The sequence below is a fragment of the Schistocerca gregaria genome, chromosome 9, assembly GCF_023897955.1.
Source record: "Schistocerca gregaria isolate iqSchGreg1 chromosome 9, iqSchGreg1.2, whole genome shotgun sequence".
Lineage (NCBI taxonomy): Eukaryota > Metazoa > Arthropoda > Insecta > Orthoptera > Acrididae > Schistocerca > Schistocerca gregaria.
In genome coordinates this window covers 241,021,374-241,043,354 of record NC_064928.1, presented here as the reverse complement: position 1 = coordinate 241,043,354, position 21,981 = coordinate 241,021,374, and the positions used below count along the sequence as shown (strand labels likewise).

The window sequence follows — 21,981 nt, the reverse complement described above, 5'->3', positions numbered from 1 at the left end:
TCCAGACAGCCTTGTGGCACAACTGAGAGGATTGGCATATGACTCTTGTGCATCATTCTGCATCTGCAATTTAAGCAGCAGTTTGCATCACGGTGACACAACGAACTAGTACAAATTGGTAACTTGAAGGACAGCTCCAAGGCAGACGCCGTGTAGTGTGCATTTCTCCGACGCCAAACCATTGCCATTTGCAACTTCAATAGTGGCAAGTGAGAGCTCATTGGAGGGTGGGATGGAAGCCCGTTATGTTTTCTGACAAAAGCTGATTTTGCCACTGTGCCAATGATGGTCGTATGTTGGTTAGCTGGAGGCTGGTTCTACCTGCTACCAACCTGTCTGTGTGTTAGACACACTAGACCTACGCCTATAGTTACGGTCTGCGATTTCATAGGATAGCAGGAGCATTGTCATGGCTACCACACACACTATAGCTGCAAATCTGCACATCAGACTGTCAATTCGACCTGTTGTGTTGTCATTCGTGAACAGTGTTCCATGGGTTATTTTCCCTTGACCTGCTCTATCACCAGATCTGTCTCCATTCGAGCACATACGGGACATCATTGGATGACAACTCTAGCATCATCCACAAGCAGCATTAACTATTCCTGTATTGACCAACCAAGTGCAACAGGCACTGATTCCAGCCCAGCACCTGTATGACACCTCTACATTGATTATTTTTTGGTGCTGCATTTCTTTTTTTCTGTCAGAAATTGAGTGTTTATAAGCTGAAACATATTTATAGAGGCAAAAGTAAAAGCCATTACATGGTTAGATGATGTCTGACACCTGTGATGACTTAATCTGAGAGAAACAGCCCCACTAGTCTTTGATCACTGGCCAGCCCATCCACCTGCTATCATTGTGAGGAGATGTGAAAAAAAATTGTTTTGTCTTTAAGCAAATAAGAATTAATTCACCCACTGGATCAAGGCATCACACGAGAATTTAAGTTTTATTTTCACCATGAACTGCTCCCATCAGTAATAAAACAGTGGAAACAACTGGTTGGAATATCAACTATATAAGGAAAAGGGTAGATTGCTACTCTCCATAAAGAAGACACACTGAAAAGACACAATGAAAAGACTGTTCCATGTATAGGTTTCATCTAAAGCCTTCTTTACAAAAGAACACACACCTTCTGCACACTTCACAGCCACCTCTGGCAGCTTAGATCAGAGTGCAGCTGTCAAATTGAACAAAAGCAACAGTCTGGAGGAGGCGGGGAAGTGGAAGGGAGGGTATAGTGCAGGCACTAGATAAGGCATGACAAAACTGCAAGGTGCAGCATTGGGAGGCTGTGAGGGATGAAGATGATATAGGGCAGGTGTTAGGGAGCGGAGAAGGAAATGAACAGGGAAGGGGAAAGGCAGGTGAGTAAATCGGCAGAGGGTGGCACACAGATAGGGTGAGGTGACACAAATTGGGAGGAGATGGTAGATCAGAGCGGAGCAGAAATTTTTGGGTTGAGGGTGTGGGAACAGTAAGTTACTGTAGGTTGAGGCAGGGAAAATTTCAGAAGCGGAGAATGTGTTGAAACGATAACACCCATCTGCATAGTTCAGAAAATTTGCTGGTGGAGGGAGGGAAGAGAGAATCCGGATTAGGGGAGGATCGAGATAACCTGGGTTGTGAAGCAGTCGTGGAAATAAAGTATCTGTTACGCTGAATGCTGTGCCGCAAGTTGGTCCACTTTGCTCTTGTCCACAGTCTGACAATGGCCATTCATCCTGGTGGACAGCAGGTTGGTAGTCATACCAATATAAAAAGCTGTCCAATGATAGCAGTAGGGCTGATATATAATGTGGCTGCTTTCACAGGTGGCGCAGCCTCTGATGGGTTATGATAAACCTGTGACAGAACTGGAATAGGAAGTGCTGAGTGGGTGAGTTGGGCAGGTCTTTCGCCTGGGTTTTTCACAGGGATACGCTCCCTGTGGCAAGGGTTTGGGGTTGGGGTATTATATGGATGGATTAGTATGCTGTGGAGTTGGGGTGGGCTGTGAAATACCACTTTAAGAGACATGAGGAAGACCTTGGGTAGGATGTTGCTCATTTTTAGGGTGTATTTATAGGTAATGAAAGCCCTGACAAAGGATGTGGTTCATTTGTTTCAGTCCGGGCTGGTATTGAGTGACAAAATGCACTTGTTCGTAGCTGGTTCTTGTGGAGCATTGGAGGTATATGGAGAAATGCCATGGGAGATCTGTTTTGTGGATTAAGTCTGCGGGATAGTGCCTCTCTGAGAAGGCCTCAGTGAGACCTTCAGCATACTGTACAAAGGGGTTCTTGTCACTGCAGATACAAGTGATATCCAGGATGTATGGGAGGCATTTTTTGATATGGAAGGGATTACAGCTGTCGAACAGCAGGTACTATGGATGTTGGTGGATTTAATGTGAACAGAGGTGTGGATGCAGTCATCAGAGAGGAAGTCAATGGCCAGGAAGGTGGCGTACTGGGTTGAGGAGGACCCTGTGGAGCAGATGGTGTTGGGTTTGTGAAGGAATTCGAAAAGGGTGTCTTCGTCTTGAGCCCAGATCATGATGTCAATAAACCTCAACCAGGCTAGGGAGGCAAGGAAGGTCTCCACTAGATCGGCCATAAACGGGCTTGCGTAGGAGCTGCCATGTTGGACCCATGGCTGTGTCACGGATTTATGTAGTAGTAGTAGTAGTAGTAGTAGTAGTAGTAGTAGTAGTAGTGTGGTGTTAGGATATGGTCCCCAAAAACCTGGGACACACCATTGTAGCTGGTTATTATGTCCCCACTCATTGACCAACACCACTAACCAATTCCCCGAAATCTAGCCTCCCACGTCAAAAGATACCAACCACTTTCTTCACCAACTGTCCACCATTCCCAACCCTTTACCTCACGGATCCCCGCTCGTCACTGTAGACATCACTTCCCTATACACAAACATCCCTCATGCCAACAGTTTTGCCTCTATTGAACACTGCTTTTGCCAACGTGTTTCAGACTCCAAACCCATGATCTCATTTCTTATAAACCCTACTAACCTCAACCCAACACACAATTACTTCTCCTTTGAAGGGAAGGTATACAAATAAATTTGTGGCACAGCTATAGGTACCAGCATGGCAGCCCTCCTGTACCGACCTGTTTGTGTGCCATTTAGAGGGGACTTCCCTAGGCCTCCCAAAATGCCAAGCTCCTGGTGTGGTTCAGGTTCATTGATGATATCATCATGATGTGGACTCTGGGCCAAGACACTCCATCCTCATTTCTTCATAACCTCAGTACCTTCTCTCTCGTCACCTTCATCTGATCCTTCTCAGTTCAGTCGGCCACCTTCCTAGACATTGACCACTTCCTCTTTGATGGCTTCATCGACACCTCTGTCCAGATGAAATTCACCTACATGCATTTTGACAGCTGTCATCCCTTCCACACCAAAAACTCCCACCCGCATAGTCTGTCACCCAGCAACAGTGTATCTGCAATGACAAGAACTCCCTTGTTTAGTATGCTGAAGGTCTCCAGAGGACTTCAGACAGTCACTATCCCCCAGACCTAGACCCCAAAAAGTTCTCCCTTGCCATTTCCCCGACACACCTGCAACCTTCCCCAAAGAACCAGCTACAAATGTGTGCCTCCATCACCCAAACCCACTGTAGACTGGAACAGCTGAACCACATCCTTTGCCAGGGTTTTGATTACCTACAATTGCATCATGAAACGAGTGACATCCTACCCAAGAGCCTTCCCACCCCTCCTAAAGTAATGTTCTGTCATCCACTCAACCTTGACAGAACCGTAGTCCATCCTTATACCACTTCCAGTCCCAGTCCCAAGCCTCTGCCACAAGGATCATATCCCTGTGGAAGACCCACGTTCAAGACCTGCCCAATCTTATCACCCACCATTTCCTATTCCAGTCCTGTCACAGGCAGAGGCCGAGCCAACTGTGAAAGCAGCCATGTCATATACCAGATTCACTGCAATTGTAGCACAGCTTTTTATATTGGTATACCGACCAGCTGTCCACTAGCATGAATGTTGGCAGTCTTGTCATGTCTCCATCTAGCCCCTGCACACTCCACTAGACAGCGTTCTTCTGTGTTCCCACACGTATCCTGCGATCCCTTCCCCTTCCGTCTGCAACTTAGCATGTCATCTTTGATGCCTAGTGTGTCTTATTTACTGTAGTCCAGTGCAGCATTTTATTTGGAACTACTGTACTGTTGTTATTTGTTTGTCATTTGAGTTGGTTATCAAATAGGTGCATTTGGGAAGCTTTTTAAACCCGCCAGTAAAATCTTCACAATTTACAAGCTGCGTCACATTGAATAAAACACAAGAGATTTCGACAGCTCTCTCTTCTCTGCCGCCACCATCATCAGGAATTAAAATAACTGACTGCTGAGGCTGGCACGGTGTTTTGTTTATGTGGATATAACAGTAGTGTCTGGAACCTTCCAGAGAGAGCTGGAGTGACGCATTCACAGAAGGCAAGTTGAGCAGCTTCCAGCAGTGATGTATAAAGTGGTGCGAGTGGCCACTCCTGTGTCCCTACAAGTGTTGAGCCTATGTCTTCGCTTTCGCTCAACGCCTAAAGCCCTCCACACACTAGTATGTGTGTACCTGTAGTCTCTGTTGAAATTGTTGCTTTTTTCTATTTTTGGCCATATATTTGATAATAGAATCCCAGTATGGTGGTGTTTAAGCCCGAACTCGCATCTTTTCAAATTGTATTTTGTAGGCATTGTTTAGTTGTGATCAACTTCTCAAGTTCCTTTTGTTTGATATGTCGTGGAAACTCTGCACAACACTCAGCAACAGTGCAAATAGTTTGACACGTGTAAATGTACCACATACACGGGAGAAACGATACGTGACACACACAACAATGGAAATGTGAGAACTTGGCCGTGGCTGCCAGTTGCATAGAAAATGAACATAAAATAGAATTTGAAAAGACGAGAGTTTTGGCTCGACACCATCATTCTGGAATGCACCTTAAAGTCGGTGTTTAATTAAGACCTGCAAGTAAATGTTCTTTGCTGTTGTGAAACGTGTCTCTTTTACTGAACAACTACTCTTAGCTGTTAAGGTATGCATTTTAGAGGTCATATGTATTAGACTTTTTTGCTTCAAATGATTGTTTCTGTTAAATCTCTGAATATTGACCATTACTCCTGGGACACCTTGTATGATGTACACCGAAATTGCACTATAATGCAGTCACAAATCCAGTCCACTGATAACCGTTACATGAATCGTTGTTAGATTGGTGTTTGTACTGTTACCTGTGAACCACTTGTAGGCCTGTTCAGCTATTGTCTGAGCGTTCTGTCGTGCGTTTGAGTTTAGACTCTTGATTAATATGATTATGTAGCACACATTACAGTTTATGAACTGCCCTTTAAAGTCATTGGAGGATCAGTTATGTAGGTCAGGAAGAAAAGTGGACCCAATACTGATCCTCGTGGGATTTCACATGTTGTGTTCCCCATTCTGAGATCAGTTTTATGCCTGTGGCATCCTGTCAATGAGACATTTTGCTTTCTGTTATGGAGGTAAGGCTATCCTTACAAGAAGGATGCCATACTATTTTAGTTTGCTGAGTAGAATCCGACGATGTCACAGTAGGTTTATATAAAAGTCTAAAATATTTTTAATTGTTCAGAAGGTACCAGAAGTGTTCCTTACGTAATGGAAGCTGACACACAGTTAAGAACAAAGAAATATTTTAAAGTTTTGAGTGAACGGCATAAGATGGCAAAACTGCTAAGTGGTGTTTCTGTGTGAAAGAAACCTGCAGGGACAAAAACTGTGAAATATGTCTCAGAAAACATAATTTTATGGAACTAAAATGAACTTCCCCTTAATTTTGTGTCTTTAGTAAATTTGGTGTTCAGTAAAATTGGTTTTGGAAATTAATACATTTAGCATTATTACAGAAGGAAATGAGACATCGTGTGTTGCGTTTTGAGCTTTAGCGTAGTTGACGTCCTACTGGCAGTGTATTGATTAAGTTATATTTCCCTTTCATACAATTTATTAGACACTGTTGCCAATACATTTCCCTGTACATTAAATTGTTTACTTGTTGTAAATAATGTTTGGTAGTAAATACCTAAATCAAACTCACAGACATTGTCTTTTGAGCAATTAGTACACTAATGTACTGTCTGCACACTTTCACGTGGCCTGTGACCGGAGGATGCTCAGAGCATAAGCTCACGATCAGCTCACGCCATCTTGGCTGCTGAGACAAGTCCCGACTCCTTTTTCCAGAATGTGTTGTAGAAGGGATACGATAGTTAGTAGAATGTTGCTAAGTGGACCTTGTACAGCCCCTTCGCTAAATTCACAATGGCTAATTAATGTTCCGGTGCACAGTAGCATTATGTAGCTAAGGTTGGCAATAAGTGTGAACATTCAGGTGTGGCACAGAAGTCAGTTGACTCCTGTTGATCACACAGGGGCCGAGAAAAAGTGCCATCAGTACTAGATTGTATACTGTAACATTTTGCATTTAGTTTCAGAAAATCTCCTTCATTGACACTGGTGCTTCTTTCTCTTCCTCTCCCTTTAGATTTAATGACTTATCCACAAATATATTTTCCACAGCCAATTTCTGTGCTCTTACAGGGAGTTAATGACTTGCACTAATTAGAATGGACATATTAGTGCTCCTCGTTGACAGAATTTTCATTGCTGTGCTTTTTTCACCGTATCATAATATATTTGCAGAAGTATCACGGTTAAAGCAAGCTCAGACATGGTAATTGGATGTCTCTATAGGCCCCTGGGCTCAGCAGCTGTTGTGGCTGAGCACCTGAAGGATAATTTGGAAAATATTTAGAGTAGATTTCCCCACCATGTTATAGTTCTGGGTGGAGATTTTAATTTGCCGGATATAGATTGGGAGACTCAAACGTTCATAATGGGTGGCAGGGACAAAGAATCGAGTGAAATTTTTTTAAGTGCTTTATCTGAAAACTACCTTGAGCAGTTAAACAGAGAGAACCGACTCGTGGTGATATCATATTAGACCTTCTGGTGACAAACAGACCCGAACTATTTGAAACAGTTAATGCAGACCAGGAAATCAGCGATCATAAAGCAGTTACTGCATCGATGATTTCAGCCGTAAATAGAGATATTAAAAAAGGTAGGACAATTTTTCTGTTTACCAAAAGTGACAAAAAGCAGATTACAGAGTACCTGACGGCTCAACACAAAAGTTTTGTCTCAAGTGCAGATAGTGTTGAGGATCAGTGGACAAAGTTCAAAACCATGGTACAATATGCGTTAGATGAGTATGTGCCAAGCAAGATCGTAAGAGATGGGAAAGAGCCACCGTGGTACAACAACAGAGTTAGAAAACTGCTGCGGAAGCAAAGGGAACTTCACAGCAAACATAAACATAGCCAAAGCCTTGCAGACAAACAAAAATTACGTGAAGCGAAATGTAGTGTGAGGAGGGCTATGCAAGAAGCGTTCAATGAATTTGAAAGTAAAGTTCTATGTACTGACTTGGCAGAAAATCCTAAGAAATTTTGGTCCTATGTCAAAGCGGTAGGTGGATCAAAACAAAATGTCCAGACAGTCTGTGACCAAAATGGTACTGAAACAGAGGATGACAGACTAAAGGCCGAAATACTAAATGTCTTTTTCCAAAGCTGTTTCACAGAGGAAGACAGCACTCTAGTTCCTTCTCTAGATTGTCGCACAGATGACAAAATGGTAGATATTGAAATAGACGACAGAGGGATAGAGAAACAATTAAAATCGCTCAAAAGAGGAAAGGCTACTGGACCTGATGGGATACCATTTCGATTTTACACAGAGTTCACAAAGGAACTTGGCCCCTCTTCTTGCAGCGGTGTACCGTAGGTCTCTAGAAGAGCATAGCGTTCCAAAAGATTGGAAAAGGGCACAGGTCATCCCCGTTTTCAAGAAGAGACGTCGAACAGATGTGCAGAACTATAGACCTATATCTCTAACGTCGATCAGTTGTAGAAATTTGGAACACGTACTATGTTAGAGTATAATGACTTTTCTGGTGACTAGAAATCTACTCTGTAGGAATCAGCATGGGTTTCGAAAAAGACAGTCGTGTGAAACCCAGCTCACGCTATTCGTCCACGAGACTCACAGAGGGCCATAGACACGGGTTCACAGGTAGATGCTGTGTTTCTTGACTTCCGCCAGGCTTTCGATACAGTTTCCCACAGTCTTTTAATGAACAAAGTAAGAGCATATGGACTATCAGACCAATTGTGTGATTGGATTGAGGAGTTCCTAGGTAACAGAATGCAGCATGTCATTCTCAATGGAGAGAAGTCTTCCGAAGTAAGAGTGAATTCAGGTGTGCCGCAGGGGAGTGTCACAGGACCGTTGCTATTCACAATATACCAAAATGATCTGGTGGATGACATCGGAAGTTCACTGAGGCTTTTTGCAGATGATGCTGTGGTGTATCGAGAGGTTGTAACAATGGAAAATTGTACTGAAATGCAGGAGGATCTGCAGCGAATTAACGCATGGTGCAAGGAATGGCAATTGAATCTGAATGTAGACAAGTTTAATGTTCTGCGAATCGTAGATAGATAGATCCCTTATCATTTAGCTACAACATAGCAGGTCAGCAACTGTAAGCAGTTAATTCCTTAAATTATCTAGGAGTACGTATTAATGATCATATAACGTTGATCGTCGGTAAAGCAGGTGCCAGACTGAGATTCATTGGAAGAATCCTAAGGAAATGCAAACCGAAAACAAAGGAAGTAGGTTACAGTACGCTTGTTCGCCCAATGCTTGAATACTGCTCAGCAGTGTGGGAACCGTATCAGATAGGGTTGATAGAAGAGATAGAGAAGATCCAACGGAGAGCAGCGCGCCTCGTTACAGGATCATTTAGCAATCGCGAAACGTTACGGAAATGATAGATAAACTCCAGTGGAAGACTCTGCAGGAGAGACGCTCAGTAGCTCTGTATGGGCTTTCGTTGAAGTTTCGAGAACATACCTTCACCGAAGAGTCGAGCAGTATATTGCTCCCTCCTACGTATATCTCGTGAAGAGAACACGAGGATAAAATCGGAGAGATTAGAGCCCACACAGAATCATACCGACAATCCTTCTTTCCACGAACAGTACGAGACTGGAATAGAAGGGAGAACCGGTAGAGGTAGTCAAGGTACCCTCCGCCACACACTGTCGGGTGGCTTGTGGAGTATGGAAGTAGATGTAGATGTAGATCTAGATCCCTGTCACCCTTAAGACTGTGTAAAGAATGTAATAAGTATTGCACCTGGCTTGCTTTTATCACTGTCAGTTATTATGAATCAATTTTACTTGTAGTCAGTCACAAAAGTTTGAGCAGTTAAGAGTTACCTCACCTTTGGACCACTTGCCTTCAGGATTCTCTCACAGTTCACATTCGGTCTTGGAGGTGTCCTGTTGGAAGTTTAGTGTCAGTCATGTGGAAACTCAAAGGAAATGAAATATCCAGGTGGGTCGTGATCTGTGAAACAGGAACGCGAGGGTGACCCATACAGAGACAGACGCCTGTCAAAACCATTTGTACTTGCAAAAAAACTTTGGCAAGTGTGAATGTATGTGAGTAGAGGCTGTAGATTTCTTGGAGAAAGCCAATACAACACAGTCCTCCTCCTCCAGTTTCTGACTTGGCTTTCACCTCCCAGTGATCTGTAACTTTGGTAAAACTTCAGTTTTGTCTGGTAAACAGATCACACGTCTTAATTCACAGGTACAAAATCGCAGAGTGGAATACCCGGCAGTGCCCTTCCAGTGTGATTCGAGCGATGAGTGGACGTACACGATGCGGCGCTCGATGCAGGAGATCGTGCCTGGGCTGTACCTGGGGCCGTACTCGGCTGCTGTGCGCTGCCGCCTAAAGGCACTGCTGGCCCATGGTGTGACTCACATTGTGTGTGTGCGCCAGGCCGTGGAGGCCCACTTCGTCCGCCCAAATTTCCCAGACCAATTCAAGTGAGTGCAGAGCAGAATTTTTAAAAAAGTGTTGTTCTAAAACTTGGTACTTTTTGCACAGTGCATTACTTTTCTTGCAGTTGTTACTGTCCGGACTACTTTTTGACTAGAAGCTCCTAAGGATGGCCCAGTTACTCCCCACCCCCACTGCTCTCTCTCTCTCTCTCTCTCTCTCTCTCTCTCTCTCTCTCTCTCTCTCTCTCTCTCTCTCTCTCTCTCTCTCTCTCTCTCTCGTGTTATTCCATGTGAAGTGGTCTAAATTTAAACAAGCTCTCCACTCAACCACCTCCAAGTTTTTTTTTTTTTTTTTTTTACAAGGTCATATAGACCTTACATGAAGCACAGACAAATTACAGCTGCATAAGTAATAAGGTGGGGCCTTTAGCCACCTTTTCATAAAGGTTAGTTTTTTTTTTTTATTGCAACTGAAATAAATAAATGATAAATTTTGTTTTACCATTGTTCAGAATGTAAGAGACCTGTCGTACTGAAACGTTGTGATCCTGTTCAACATTTTGGATACAATGGCTTAGTTGTAGTACAAAAGTCAAACTGTGGTAAATTCATCATAGTGTGCTATCAAAGTGGCTCATAAATCTTGTCATACCACAATTTGGCTACACTTTATTGCCTTGTATCTACTGAAAGAGTAACTTTCTGAAGCTAATACTTTAGTTATCTGCAGCCTGCCAGCATGTCATAAAGCTCTGCAAGTGGCACCCAGGTTGCTCAAATAACATCTGAGCTATCAAAGTTCAAAGTGTGCTAAAAATTTAATCATTCAATTTTGGCTCCCTTTCAAAAGGGCATATTTTAAAAGGGATTACCCAATTTTTTTTTTTTCTCGGCACCATTGAAAAGTGCTCACCTTGTTTTAACTTTGTAAACTTTGCATTTAAGAACAAATAAACTTATATTTTCATTACATTACATTTCTCGACCTTGCGACTTAAATGAATAAATGATCCACTTTTATTTACCATTACTCAGGATCTAAGAGACCTGTCATGCAGAAATTTTGTGATCCTGTTCAACTTTTTTGGTACAATATCTTAGCTGTGAAACAAGAAGTCAAACTATGGTAAATTCATCATAGTGTACTATCAAAGTAGCCCATAAATTTTGTCGTACCAAATAAATTCACATTTGTATTACATTAAAAAAATACATCTACCAGTCATACTCTTTATGGTTCCCAAGCCAAATATTTCAGTTACTATTAATTCATTTGCTGAAATTTGTTACTAATAGCAATTACAGTTGATTCTAACAAGCTATAATGTCGGCCCATTCTTGTTGCTGATGGAGCTGGAATGACAGAAATAATGTGTTGGTTTGAAATCCAACAAGCATCCTGCTGAGCTTGCCAACAGAATGAATGTGCAGGTCCATTGGGGTGCATCAAACTGACTGAAACATCATTTACTACTTCTGAAACTTCAGACACATTACCAATCCACCATTTTCCATCATATATACAGGCAATGTATTGGCCCGGTTGTAAGGCTGTAATATTTCTCAATGAAACTGTTGCTTGACTTTAGTCAACATTTGCCACAAAATAAAAAAAATAAAAAAAAAATTAAAAAAAATGGTGATACTCTCTTGTTCCTGATACTGCGCAGCCGTTTTTGAACCTTTCTTCCTGCTCAGTTTTTAATGTTTCAATGTCTTCTTTTGGAACATAAATGAATGCAGTAGAGATAGGAAGATTGTGGAACAGGAGGGGAAAATTGCTGCCCTTCAGGCTGAGTTAGATGAGGCTAGGCGAGAACTGGGCAGGTTAAGGGGGGAGAAGGGTAAACAGGGGTGGGAAGTGGCAACAGGCATGAGGAACAGGCCAAGAAATTCTTCTGACCGCTTTGTTATTAATGTACAAAATAGGTTTGACCTGTTGCCTCAGTCAGAAACTGATGAGCCTCTCACAGAAGTAGATGTACACAGGGCTCAACAAGCTTTCAGCAGCAAATTGATTAAGAATGTAGGGAAGTCTGCAAAGAGAAAGAAAGTCTTGTTGCTAGGTAGTTCGCATGCTAGGGGTGTGGGCCAACTTCTGCAGGATGAATTAGGGTTGGATTACCAGGTCACAAGTTTTTTCAAACCTAGTGCTGAACTTGGGCAGGTTACAGAGGATTTAGGTTCACTATGTAAAGGTTTTACTAAGGAAGACACCGTGGTTATTGTGGGTGGGCCGGGCAACAGTATTGACAGAGATCCGGGGTACAGCATAGAGTGTGACCTGGCAAAGATTGCATCGGCATCGAGTCATACCAGTGTTGGGTTTGTGTCGGTTCTGGAGCGCCACGACCGACCTCATTTGACCTCTTCTGTCAGGAGAGTTAATTTGGAGTTGGAACGGCTACTTGGATCTGGTGCGGGGTCACACATTGGTGTGGTTCGTGTTGATTCACTCTGTAGGTGGGACTATACTAGACATGGCCTACACCTCAACAGGAAAGGGAAGGGTAAACTGGCTGGGCTGATAGCAGGAAATTTAAAGGGGGGAGGAACTACATCTCATGGTGGAAACTCTTTTTTAGTGTAAGATCAGTGTCCAGTGGGAAACTCAGCCATGCAAGTACTAAAGATGTCAAAAAAGTTCAAGATAGTTGCAAAAGTAAAATGAAAAATGTTAGTATATTTCATCAAAATATTGGGGGATTGAACAATAAAATTGATGAGCTTCTGCTTTGTTTAGAAGATATAGAAACTGAGAATGTAATAGATGTACTATGCCTGTCTGAGCATCACATTGTCACTGATATGCAAAAGGTTAGCATCAATGGGTACAAATTAGCTGCACATGTAAGTAGAGATAATATGATGAGAGGAGGAGTTGCCATATATGTCAAAAGCTTCCACAGTGCAAAAAATTTAGAAACTAAAAAATTTTGTGTAGAGCAACATATGGAAGCATGTGCCACTGAACTTAAACTAAAGGATGGCACTTTCATAATTGTAACAGTGTATAGGTCCCCCTCAGGGAATTTCCAGCTATTTCTGGAAAACTTGGATGCTTTGTTGTGCTATCTGTCAGACAGGGGGAAGCAAATTATCATTTGTGGGGATTTCAATGTTGATTCCCTGAAAGAGTGTAATAGGAAGAATGACCTTTTAGTATTACTCAGTTCTTTCAATTTGAGCTCCGTCATTGATTTTCCTACTCGGATAACAAAGAACAGCAGTACATTGATAGATAACTTTTTTATAGACCAAGATAAGTTTAAGGACATAAATGCTTATCCTGTTGAGAATGGTCTTTCAGATCATAGTGCACAGCTTGTTACAGTACATGACATAGCTCCATGCAGTATAATAAATCAGACTTTCAAAACAGTGCGTTCAATTAACAATATAAATATTGCAAACTTTAGGGAAAGCCTACAGCAGCTAGACTGGGATGAAGTGTATAAGGAACCCGATGCAAACTTGAAATATAACTTATTTCACAATACATTTTTAAGGGTATTTGAAAATTGTTTTCCCAAGAAAATAGTTAAACATAATTCCAAGAAAACATATAAAAAACCTTGGCTAACTAAAGGAATAAGAATATCTTGCAACCGCAAAAGAGAACTGTATCTAACAGCAAGATGGAGTACTGACCCCGAAATTGTTCAATATTATAAAAACTATTGTGCGGTACTAAGAAAAGTTATTAAAAAGTCCAGAAGCATGTGTATCATGTCTGAGATCAGTAACTCTGATAATAAAATTAAAGCAATTTGGAATATTATTGAAAGGGAAACAGGGCAACCAAGAGCACAGGAAGACTTTAGTGCAATAAAATTGAATGACAAGTGCACTAACAAACAATCAGAAATTGAAAATATTTTGAATAATCATTTTTTAAATGTTGTGGAGAAAATAGGATCTAGATCTTCACTAGAAGAGGCAAGGCTATTAATAGAAGAGGCCATACCTGCACAGTTTGAAACAGCTGTAATTCCACCAACCTCTCCCTCTGAAATCAGTAAAATAATAAACTCACTGAAAAGTAAAAGCTCTTACGGAATTGATGGCATTTCCAGCAAAGTACTTAAAGCTTGTTCCCCACAGATAAGTAGAATTCTCAGCCACGTATGTAATAGCTCTTTGGAGCAGGGTGTTTTCCCTGATAGACTGAAATATGCCATTGTAAAACCATTGCATAAAAAGGGGGATATGTCGGATGTCAACAACTACCGCCCAATCTCTCTTCTGACAGCTCTATCAAAAATTTTTGAGAAAGTAATGTATTCAAGAGTAGCCTCCCATATTTGTAAAAATAAAGTACTAACAAAATGTCAGTTTGGTTTTCAGAAAGGCTTTTCAACAGAAAATGCTATATATGCTTTCACTGATCAAATATTAAATGCTCTGAATAACCGGACATCACCCATTGGTATTTTTTGTGATCTCTCAAAGGCCTTTGATTGTGTAAATCATGGAATTCTTTTAGATAAGCTAAATCATTATGGTTTGAGTGGGGCAGTGCACAAATGGTTTAATTCATACTTAACTGGAAGAATGCAGAAAGTTGAAATAAGTGGTTCGTGTAATGTTAAAACAGCTGATTCCTCAAACTGGGGTGCTATCAAGCACGGGGTCCCACAGGGTTCGGTCTTAGGTCCTTTACTGTTCTTGATATACATTAATGACTTACCATTCCACATTGATGAAGATGCAAAGTTAGTTCTTTTTGCTGATGATACAAGTATAGTAATAACATCCAAAAACCAAGAACTAAGTGATGTAATTGTAAATGATGTTTTTCACAAAATTATTAAGTGGTTCTCAGCAAACGGACTCTCTTTAAATTTTGATAAAACACAGTATATACAGTTCCGTACAGTAAATGGCAAAACTCCAGTAATAAATATAGAATTTGAACAGAAGTCTGTAGCTAAGGTAGAATTTTCAAAATTTTTAGGTGTGTCCATTGATGAGAGGTTAAACTGGAAGCAACACATTGATGGTCTGCTGAAACGTCTGAGTTCAGCTACGTATGCTATTAGGGTTATTGCAAATTTTGGTGATAAGAATCTCAGTAAATTAGCTTACTATGCCTACTTTCATTCACTGCTTTCGTATGGCATCATATTCTGGGGTAATTCATCGTTGAGTAGAAAAGTATTCATTGCACAAAAACGTGTAATCAGAATAATTGCTGGAGCCCACCCACGGTCATCCTGCAGACATCTATTTAAGGATCTAGGGATCCTCACAGTAACCTCACAGTATATATATTCCCTTATGAAATTTGTTGATAATAATCCAACCCAATTCAAAAGTAATAGCAGTGTGCATACCTATAACACCAGGAGAAAGGATGATCTTCACTATGCAGGGTTAAATCTGACTTTGGCACAGAAAGGGGTAAATTATGCTGCCACAAAAGTCTTTGGGCACCTACCAAACAGCATCAAAAGCCTGACAGATAGCCAACTAACATTTAAAAATAAATTAAAAGAATTTCTAGATGACAACTCCTTCTACTCATTGGCTGAATTTTTAGATATAAAGTAAGTAAAAAAAAAAAAAAAAAAAAAACTTAATCATTAGTGTCATGCAATATTTTGTGTAATGTAATTTCTTGTACAGACATCTTTTATTAACCTGACACGTTCCACATCATTACGAAGTGTCGTATTCATGATCTATGGAACAAGTATTAATCTAATCTAATCTAATCTAATCTTGGATTCCTCTGATATTCTTTGTACAGTATTTAAACAAATCAGTTTGTGTCAAACTCTGCTCCTCAGATGGCTTGCTTTTGCTGCCAGGTGCTTTACAGTTCCTCCAATTCCATCACATGAAGATTTTCCATGGCTTGTAGCAAAAAAGTCCCATTCAGCTTAGATTCCAAAGTCATTTTGATGGTAGCAGAGATTCAGAAAATTTTTGAAGTTTCTGTACTGTGCTGCTTGACACATCACTGAAGTAGTAAATGTGTGTGATTTTTCCAAGGAAACACTTTAGATCTTCTATTAATTGCACTATAAAAGCATGTACAGCAATTGCATCGTATTTCAGGCTGTAACTTATTATACAGTAGCTGATGCTGCTGAAGTCCAAGTTATTTCTGAAGTACACAGCAAATGGGTGTAAATTTGCTTGGCTGTTTTTCCAGTGGAAACCTTGAGCTGCATCCTGGACAATGAAGGAATAATTTTCAGCAAAGTCCATTAATATGATTAGTTCAGTTGGCTTACAACTCTCTTTTATGCGTTTTAGGTGCTTGCTCTGGTGCTTTGAAACATGATGATGAGTGTAAAGTTTGTCAATTTTTGAAATCGGATCTTCAATAAAATCCTCGGTGATCATCTGCTTGGTTTCTAATGTATCTCTATCAGTGTGCACCCACTGTTTGGACTCAATGGTATCATCTGGATCACTGTCTTCGAAACTACTTTCTAAAAACTGCTAATGTAGTTCTTTTCCCAGACAGATGTCACAACAATGAAGCATGCAATCTTTGGATTCCAAATCACACACTGTTTTTGCAATCAGACTCTTATAATCTTCTTGATTTGGAGGGCTTGCAACCATCAGTTTCACATTTTAGTGTAAAGTGCAAACACAGACTACGTGGATTCCTGCAGCACCCACAGTGATGCACCATTTTGGCCTCAATTTGCAAAATTTGGAAAATCCAATTTCAGGCCCATGCTGAAGTCGACGTGCAGCAAACATTTATTTCAAATTATTCAGAAGAAGGTATTTTTGCATCACAACTCTCTTTCCTTCTATTCTAATTGATACACAGTCTTTTTTTACCTGGACAAATTTGGCTAAATTCTTAGTTATGGAAAAATGTTACCACTCTTTTACGGCATCTGGAATCTTCTTGCCACACTTGTTCTTTGACAGACATAATGCACCATTTTCTGTCTGTAACTTCTTAGCTACGTTTACCATCTTCTCTGAAACACCAGATTCTTGCATTGTCTCATTTATAGTCCAGCTTTGTGGTACTAATGTCAGTATTTGCAATTTTCCAGGTTGCCTTGGCAATTGCAACTTCTTTCAATTCTTTTATCAGCTGCTTATAATCTTCACAATCAGGACATGTCTTGGTTGTACTAGGTGTTTGAAGATCTTTTGGGACGAATCCTCCAGCAGGAGCAGCAATGTTATTTGCAATTGGCTCTTGAACTTCGCTTATTTTTTTGTTGTGCACAGCCTTTCGCATCCCTTTTTGATACTCTCTAAAATTTTGGCGGGGAGACCCTAAAAGCAGTTACACTTGAGTCGATTGATACTTCTGAATATGCTTCATCTTCTGACTAGTTTGAAGTTAACTGTGATTTTTCTGCTTTCTTTGCTAAAAATTGTTTTCTGCAAGTTGGACAGATCTTCTGACCAGGTTGCACATTGCTCTTAGTCATGACTTGCAATTGTTTTACTGTTTCCACATTGACAATCCATAAACCCTTTTTAACAGAATGGTTCTTTGCACCAAAAGGATTACAACAAGTACTGTGTAGAAAGTTATATTTGTCCACAAGTATTGCTTTGTGATGAAAGCATATTTTTGAATTTTCAGTAAGACGTATCTCACTTCTATGGTTTATGAATTCCTGTTGCTCCACTAAAAACTCTTTGATTGGAATGAAGCCTTGTTGATGTGTGTCTCTTATCAGATGACATGCAGAATTATCTGCAAGGCCAATGACACATGGTACTGAAACCTCATTGATATCCATTACACAACAATTAAATTTATGCTTCCAATTGCTGTTTGTTTCAGTATTAGATAAAGTAGAAGTGGTGTATATTTCCAATTGAAAAATATTAAACAATCCTAGATAATGGGAATTTCCTTGAGAATAAAACAGAAAAAAAACAACCTGATACACATTTCTAAAGAGTCACCCCGTACCTTGAAATAATTTTTACTCACTGAAAAAATATGTTTATCCAGTAATGACAACACTCTTTACATCATTTAAAAAGGCACACCCATCTGAACACTCTTTACACAACAGTGTGATTCAGACTAATCGTTGAAGCATGTTACCAAACTCCATTGTTGACACTAAACTGGTCTGTCTCCAAAATAAAAACAACTTTTTTCTGATCAGACAAGGTGAGTTCAGATAACTCAGTTATTATTTGAACAATCTGGAGGTCACTTGCAGAGCTTTATGACATGCTGACAGGTTGCAGATAACTATAAAGTATCAGCTTCAGAAAGTTATTCTTTCAGTAGGAACAAGGCAATAAAGTATAGTGAGAATTTAGTATGACAAGATTTATGACTCACTTTGATAGCACACTATGATGAATTTACCATTGTTTGACCTTTTGTACTACAACTAAGCTATTTTATCCAAAAAGTTGAACAGGATCACAAAGTTTCAGCACGACAGGTCTCTTAGATCCTGAAAAATGGTAAAACAAAGTTGATCATTTATTCATTTCATTTGCAATGTCAAAAGACGAGCATTTACGAAAAGGTGGCTAGTGGGCCCCACCATACTACTTGTTGTTGTTGTTGTTGTTGTTGTTGTTGTCTTCAGTCCTGAGACTGGTTTGATGCAGCTCTCCATGCTACTCTATCCTGTGCAAGCTGCTTCATCTCCCAGTACCTACTGCAACCTACATCCTTCTGAATCTGCTTAGTGTACTCATCTCTCGGTCTCCCTCTACGATTTTTACCCACCACGCTGCCCTCCAATACTAAATTGGTGATCCCTTGATGCCTCAAAACATGTCCTACCAACCGATCCCTTCTTCTAGTCAAGTTGTGCTACAAACTTCTCTTCTCCCCAATCCTATTCAATACCTCCTCATTAGTTACGTGCTCTATCCACCTTATCTTCAGTATTCTTCTGTAGCACCACATTTCGAAAGCTTCTATTCTCTTCTTGTCCAAACTAGTTATCGTCCATGTTTCACTTCCATACATGGCTACACTCCAAACAAATACTTTCAGAAACGACTTCCTGATACATAAATCTATATTCGATGTTAACAAATTTCTCTTATTCAGAAACGCTTTCCTTGCCATTGCCACTCCACATTTTATATCCTCTCTACTTCGACCATCATCAGTTATTTTACTTCCTAAATAGCAAAACTCCTTTACTACTTGAAGTGTCTCATTTCCTAATCTAATTCCCTCAGCATCACCCGATTTAATTTGACTACATTCCATTATCCTCGTTTTGCTTTTGTTAATGTTCATCTTATATCCTCCTTTCAAGACACTGTCCATTCCGTTCAACTGCTCTTCCAAGTCCTTTGCCGTCTCTGACAGAATTACAGTGTCATCGGCGAACCTCAAAGTTTTTACTTCGTCTCCATGAATTTTAATACCTACTCCAAATTTTTCTTTTGTTTCCTTTACTGCTTGCTCAATATACAGATTGAATAACATCGGGGAGAGGCTACAACCCTGTCTCACTCCTTTCCCAACCACTGCTTCCCTTTCATGCCCCTCGACTCTTAGAACTGCCATCTGGTTTCTGTACAAATTATAAATAGCCTTTCGCTCCCTGTATTTTACCCCTGCCACCTTTAGAATTTGAAAAAGAGTATTCCAGTCAACATTGTCAAAAGCTTTCTCTAAGTCTACAAATGCTAGAAACATAGGTTTGCCTTTTCTTAATCTTTCTTCTAAGATAAGTCGTAAGGTCAGTATTGCCTCACGTGTTCCAACGTTTCGACGGAATCCAAACTGATCCTCCACGAGGTCCGCATCTACCAGTTTTTCCATTCGTCTGTGAAGAATTCGCGTTAGTATTTTGCAGCCGTGGCTTATTAAACTGATAGTTCGGTAATTTTCACATCTGTCAGCACCTGCTATTTTTGGGATTGGAATTATTATATTCTTCTTGAAGTCTGAGGGTATTTCGCCTGTCTCATACATCTTGCTCACCAGCTGGTAGAGTTTTGTCAGGACTGGTTGTCCCAAGGCCGTCAGTAGTTCTAATGGAATGTTGTCTACTCCAGGGGCCTTGTTTCGACTCAGGTCTTTCAGTGCTCTGTCAAACTCTTCACGCAGTATTGTATCTCCCATTTCGTCTTCATCTACATCCTCTTCCATTTCCATAATATTGTCCTCAAGTACATCGCCCTTGTATAAACCTTCTATATACTCCTTCCACCTTTCTGCCTTCCCTTCTTTGCTTAGAACTGGGCTGTCATCTGAGCTCTTGATATTCATACATGTGGTTCTCTTCTCTCCAAAGGTCTCTTTAATTTTCCTGTAGGCAGTATCTATCTTACCCCTAGTGAGATAAGCCTCTACATCCTTACATTTGTCCTCTAACCATCCCTGTTTAGCCATTTTGCACTTCCTGTCAATCTCATTTTTGAGGCGTTTGTATTCCTTTTTGCCTGCTTCATTTACTGCATTTTTATATTTTCTCCTTTCATCAATTAAATTCAATATTTCTTCTGTTACCCAAGGATTTCTAGCAGCCCTCGTCTTTGTACCTACTTTATCCTCTGCTGCATTCACTACTACATCCCTCAGAGCTACCCATTCTTCTACTGTATTTCTTTCCCCTATTCCTGTCAATTGTTCCCTTATGCTCTCCCTGAAACTCTGTACAACCTCTGGTTCTTTCAGTTTATCCAGGTCCCATCTCCTTAATTTCCCACATTTTTGCAGTTTCTTCAGTTTTAATCTACAGGTCATAACCAATAGATTGTGGTCAGAGTCCACATCTGCCCCTGGAAATGTCTTACAACTTAAAACCTGGTTCCTAAATCTCTGTCTTACCATTATATAATCTATCTGATACCTTTTAGTATCTCCAGGGTTCTTCCACGTATACAACCTTCTTTCATGATTCTTGAACCAAGTGTTAGCTATGATTAAGTTGTGCTCTGTGCAAAATTCTACTAGGCGGCTTCCTCTTTCATTTCTTAGCCCCAATCCATATTCACCTACTATGTTTCCTTCTCTCCCTTTTCCTACACTCGAATTCCAGTCACCCATTACTATTAAATTTTCGTCTCCCTTCACTATCTGAATAATTTCTTTTATTTCATCGTACATTCCTTCAATTTCTTCATCATCTGCAGAGCTAGTTGGCATATAAACTTGTACTACTGTAGTAGGTGTGGGCTTCGTATCTATCTTGGCCACAATAATGCGTTCACTATGCTGTTTGTAGTAGCTTACCCGCATTCCTATTTTCCTATTCATTATTAAACCTACTCCTGCATTACCCCTATTTGATTTTGTGTTTATAACCCTGTAATCACCTGAGCAGAAGTCTTGTTCCTCCTGCCACCGAACTTCACTAATTCCCACTATATCTAACTTTAACCTATCCATTTCCCTTTTTAAATTTTCTAACACGTTTGTCTGGCCTCTTAACAGATACCCCTCCGTTGTGGTTGCACCTACGGTACGGCCATCTGTATCGCTGAGGCACGCAAGCCTCCCCACCAACGGCAAGGTCCATGGTTCATGGGGGGAGGCCATACTACTTATGAAGTTATAATTTGGCAGTGCTTCATGTAAGGTCTATATGTACATTCTGTAAAAATTTCATTGAAACTGGAGATGGCAGAGTGGGGGCCCAAGGCCACTTGACTTGGAATGACCCATTCACCTTCACTCTCTCGCCCTCTCCCCCCAAAGCCCACTCCAATAATAAAACCTATCATTATCCCCTGAATGTAGCTGGTAAGGGAAACATGTTCCCTGAATTAACTTTACAGTGTCAGTTACTGCTCACCCTGCTTAAAAAAAAATCAGTAGATGTAGTTTTCCAGCCATTTGCTAGTAGGTCAGTGTTCATAATTGCATTTTATGTTTGACACTTCGTAAAACACCTGATGATAGCAGAAAAAAAAATATAATTGGCAGCAGCAAGAAAACCTTTCCTGAAATATAAAAATATGTTTGCATTGAATATAAAATATTGCGAAGTCTTCTTGAGCTTTTTTCTAGCCTTATGTGGAAGTGAAATTATTTCCTAAATAGAATAGAATAGAACAGAGCAGATAGAAGATAATATGAATCTTTGAAATCTGATGCT

At 40.4% G+C, this 21,981-nt stretch overlaps 1 protein-coding gene across 1 annotated transcript in view; it reads left to right on the top strand.

Annotated features, from left to right (window-relative positions):
* The window catches only part of LOC126292185 (serine/threonine/tyrosine-interacting protein-like), a 92,299-nt gene that overhangs the window by 21,179 nt on the left and 49,139 nt on the right, over positions 1-21,981 (top strand). The window contains exon 2 of the mRNA XM_049986025.1: positions 9,753-9,994. Within this exon, the coding sequence (XP_049841982.1) occupies positions 9,753-9,994 (242 nt within the window). The remainder of the gene's footprint in view (positions 1-9,752; positions 9,995-21,981) is intronic.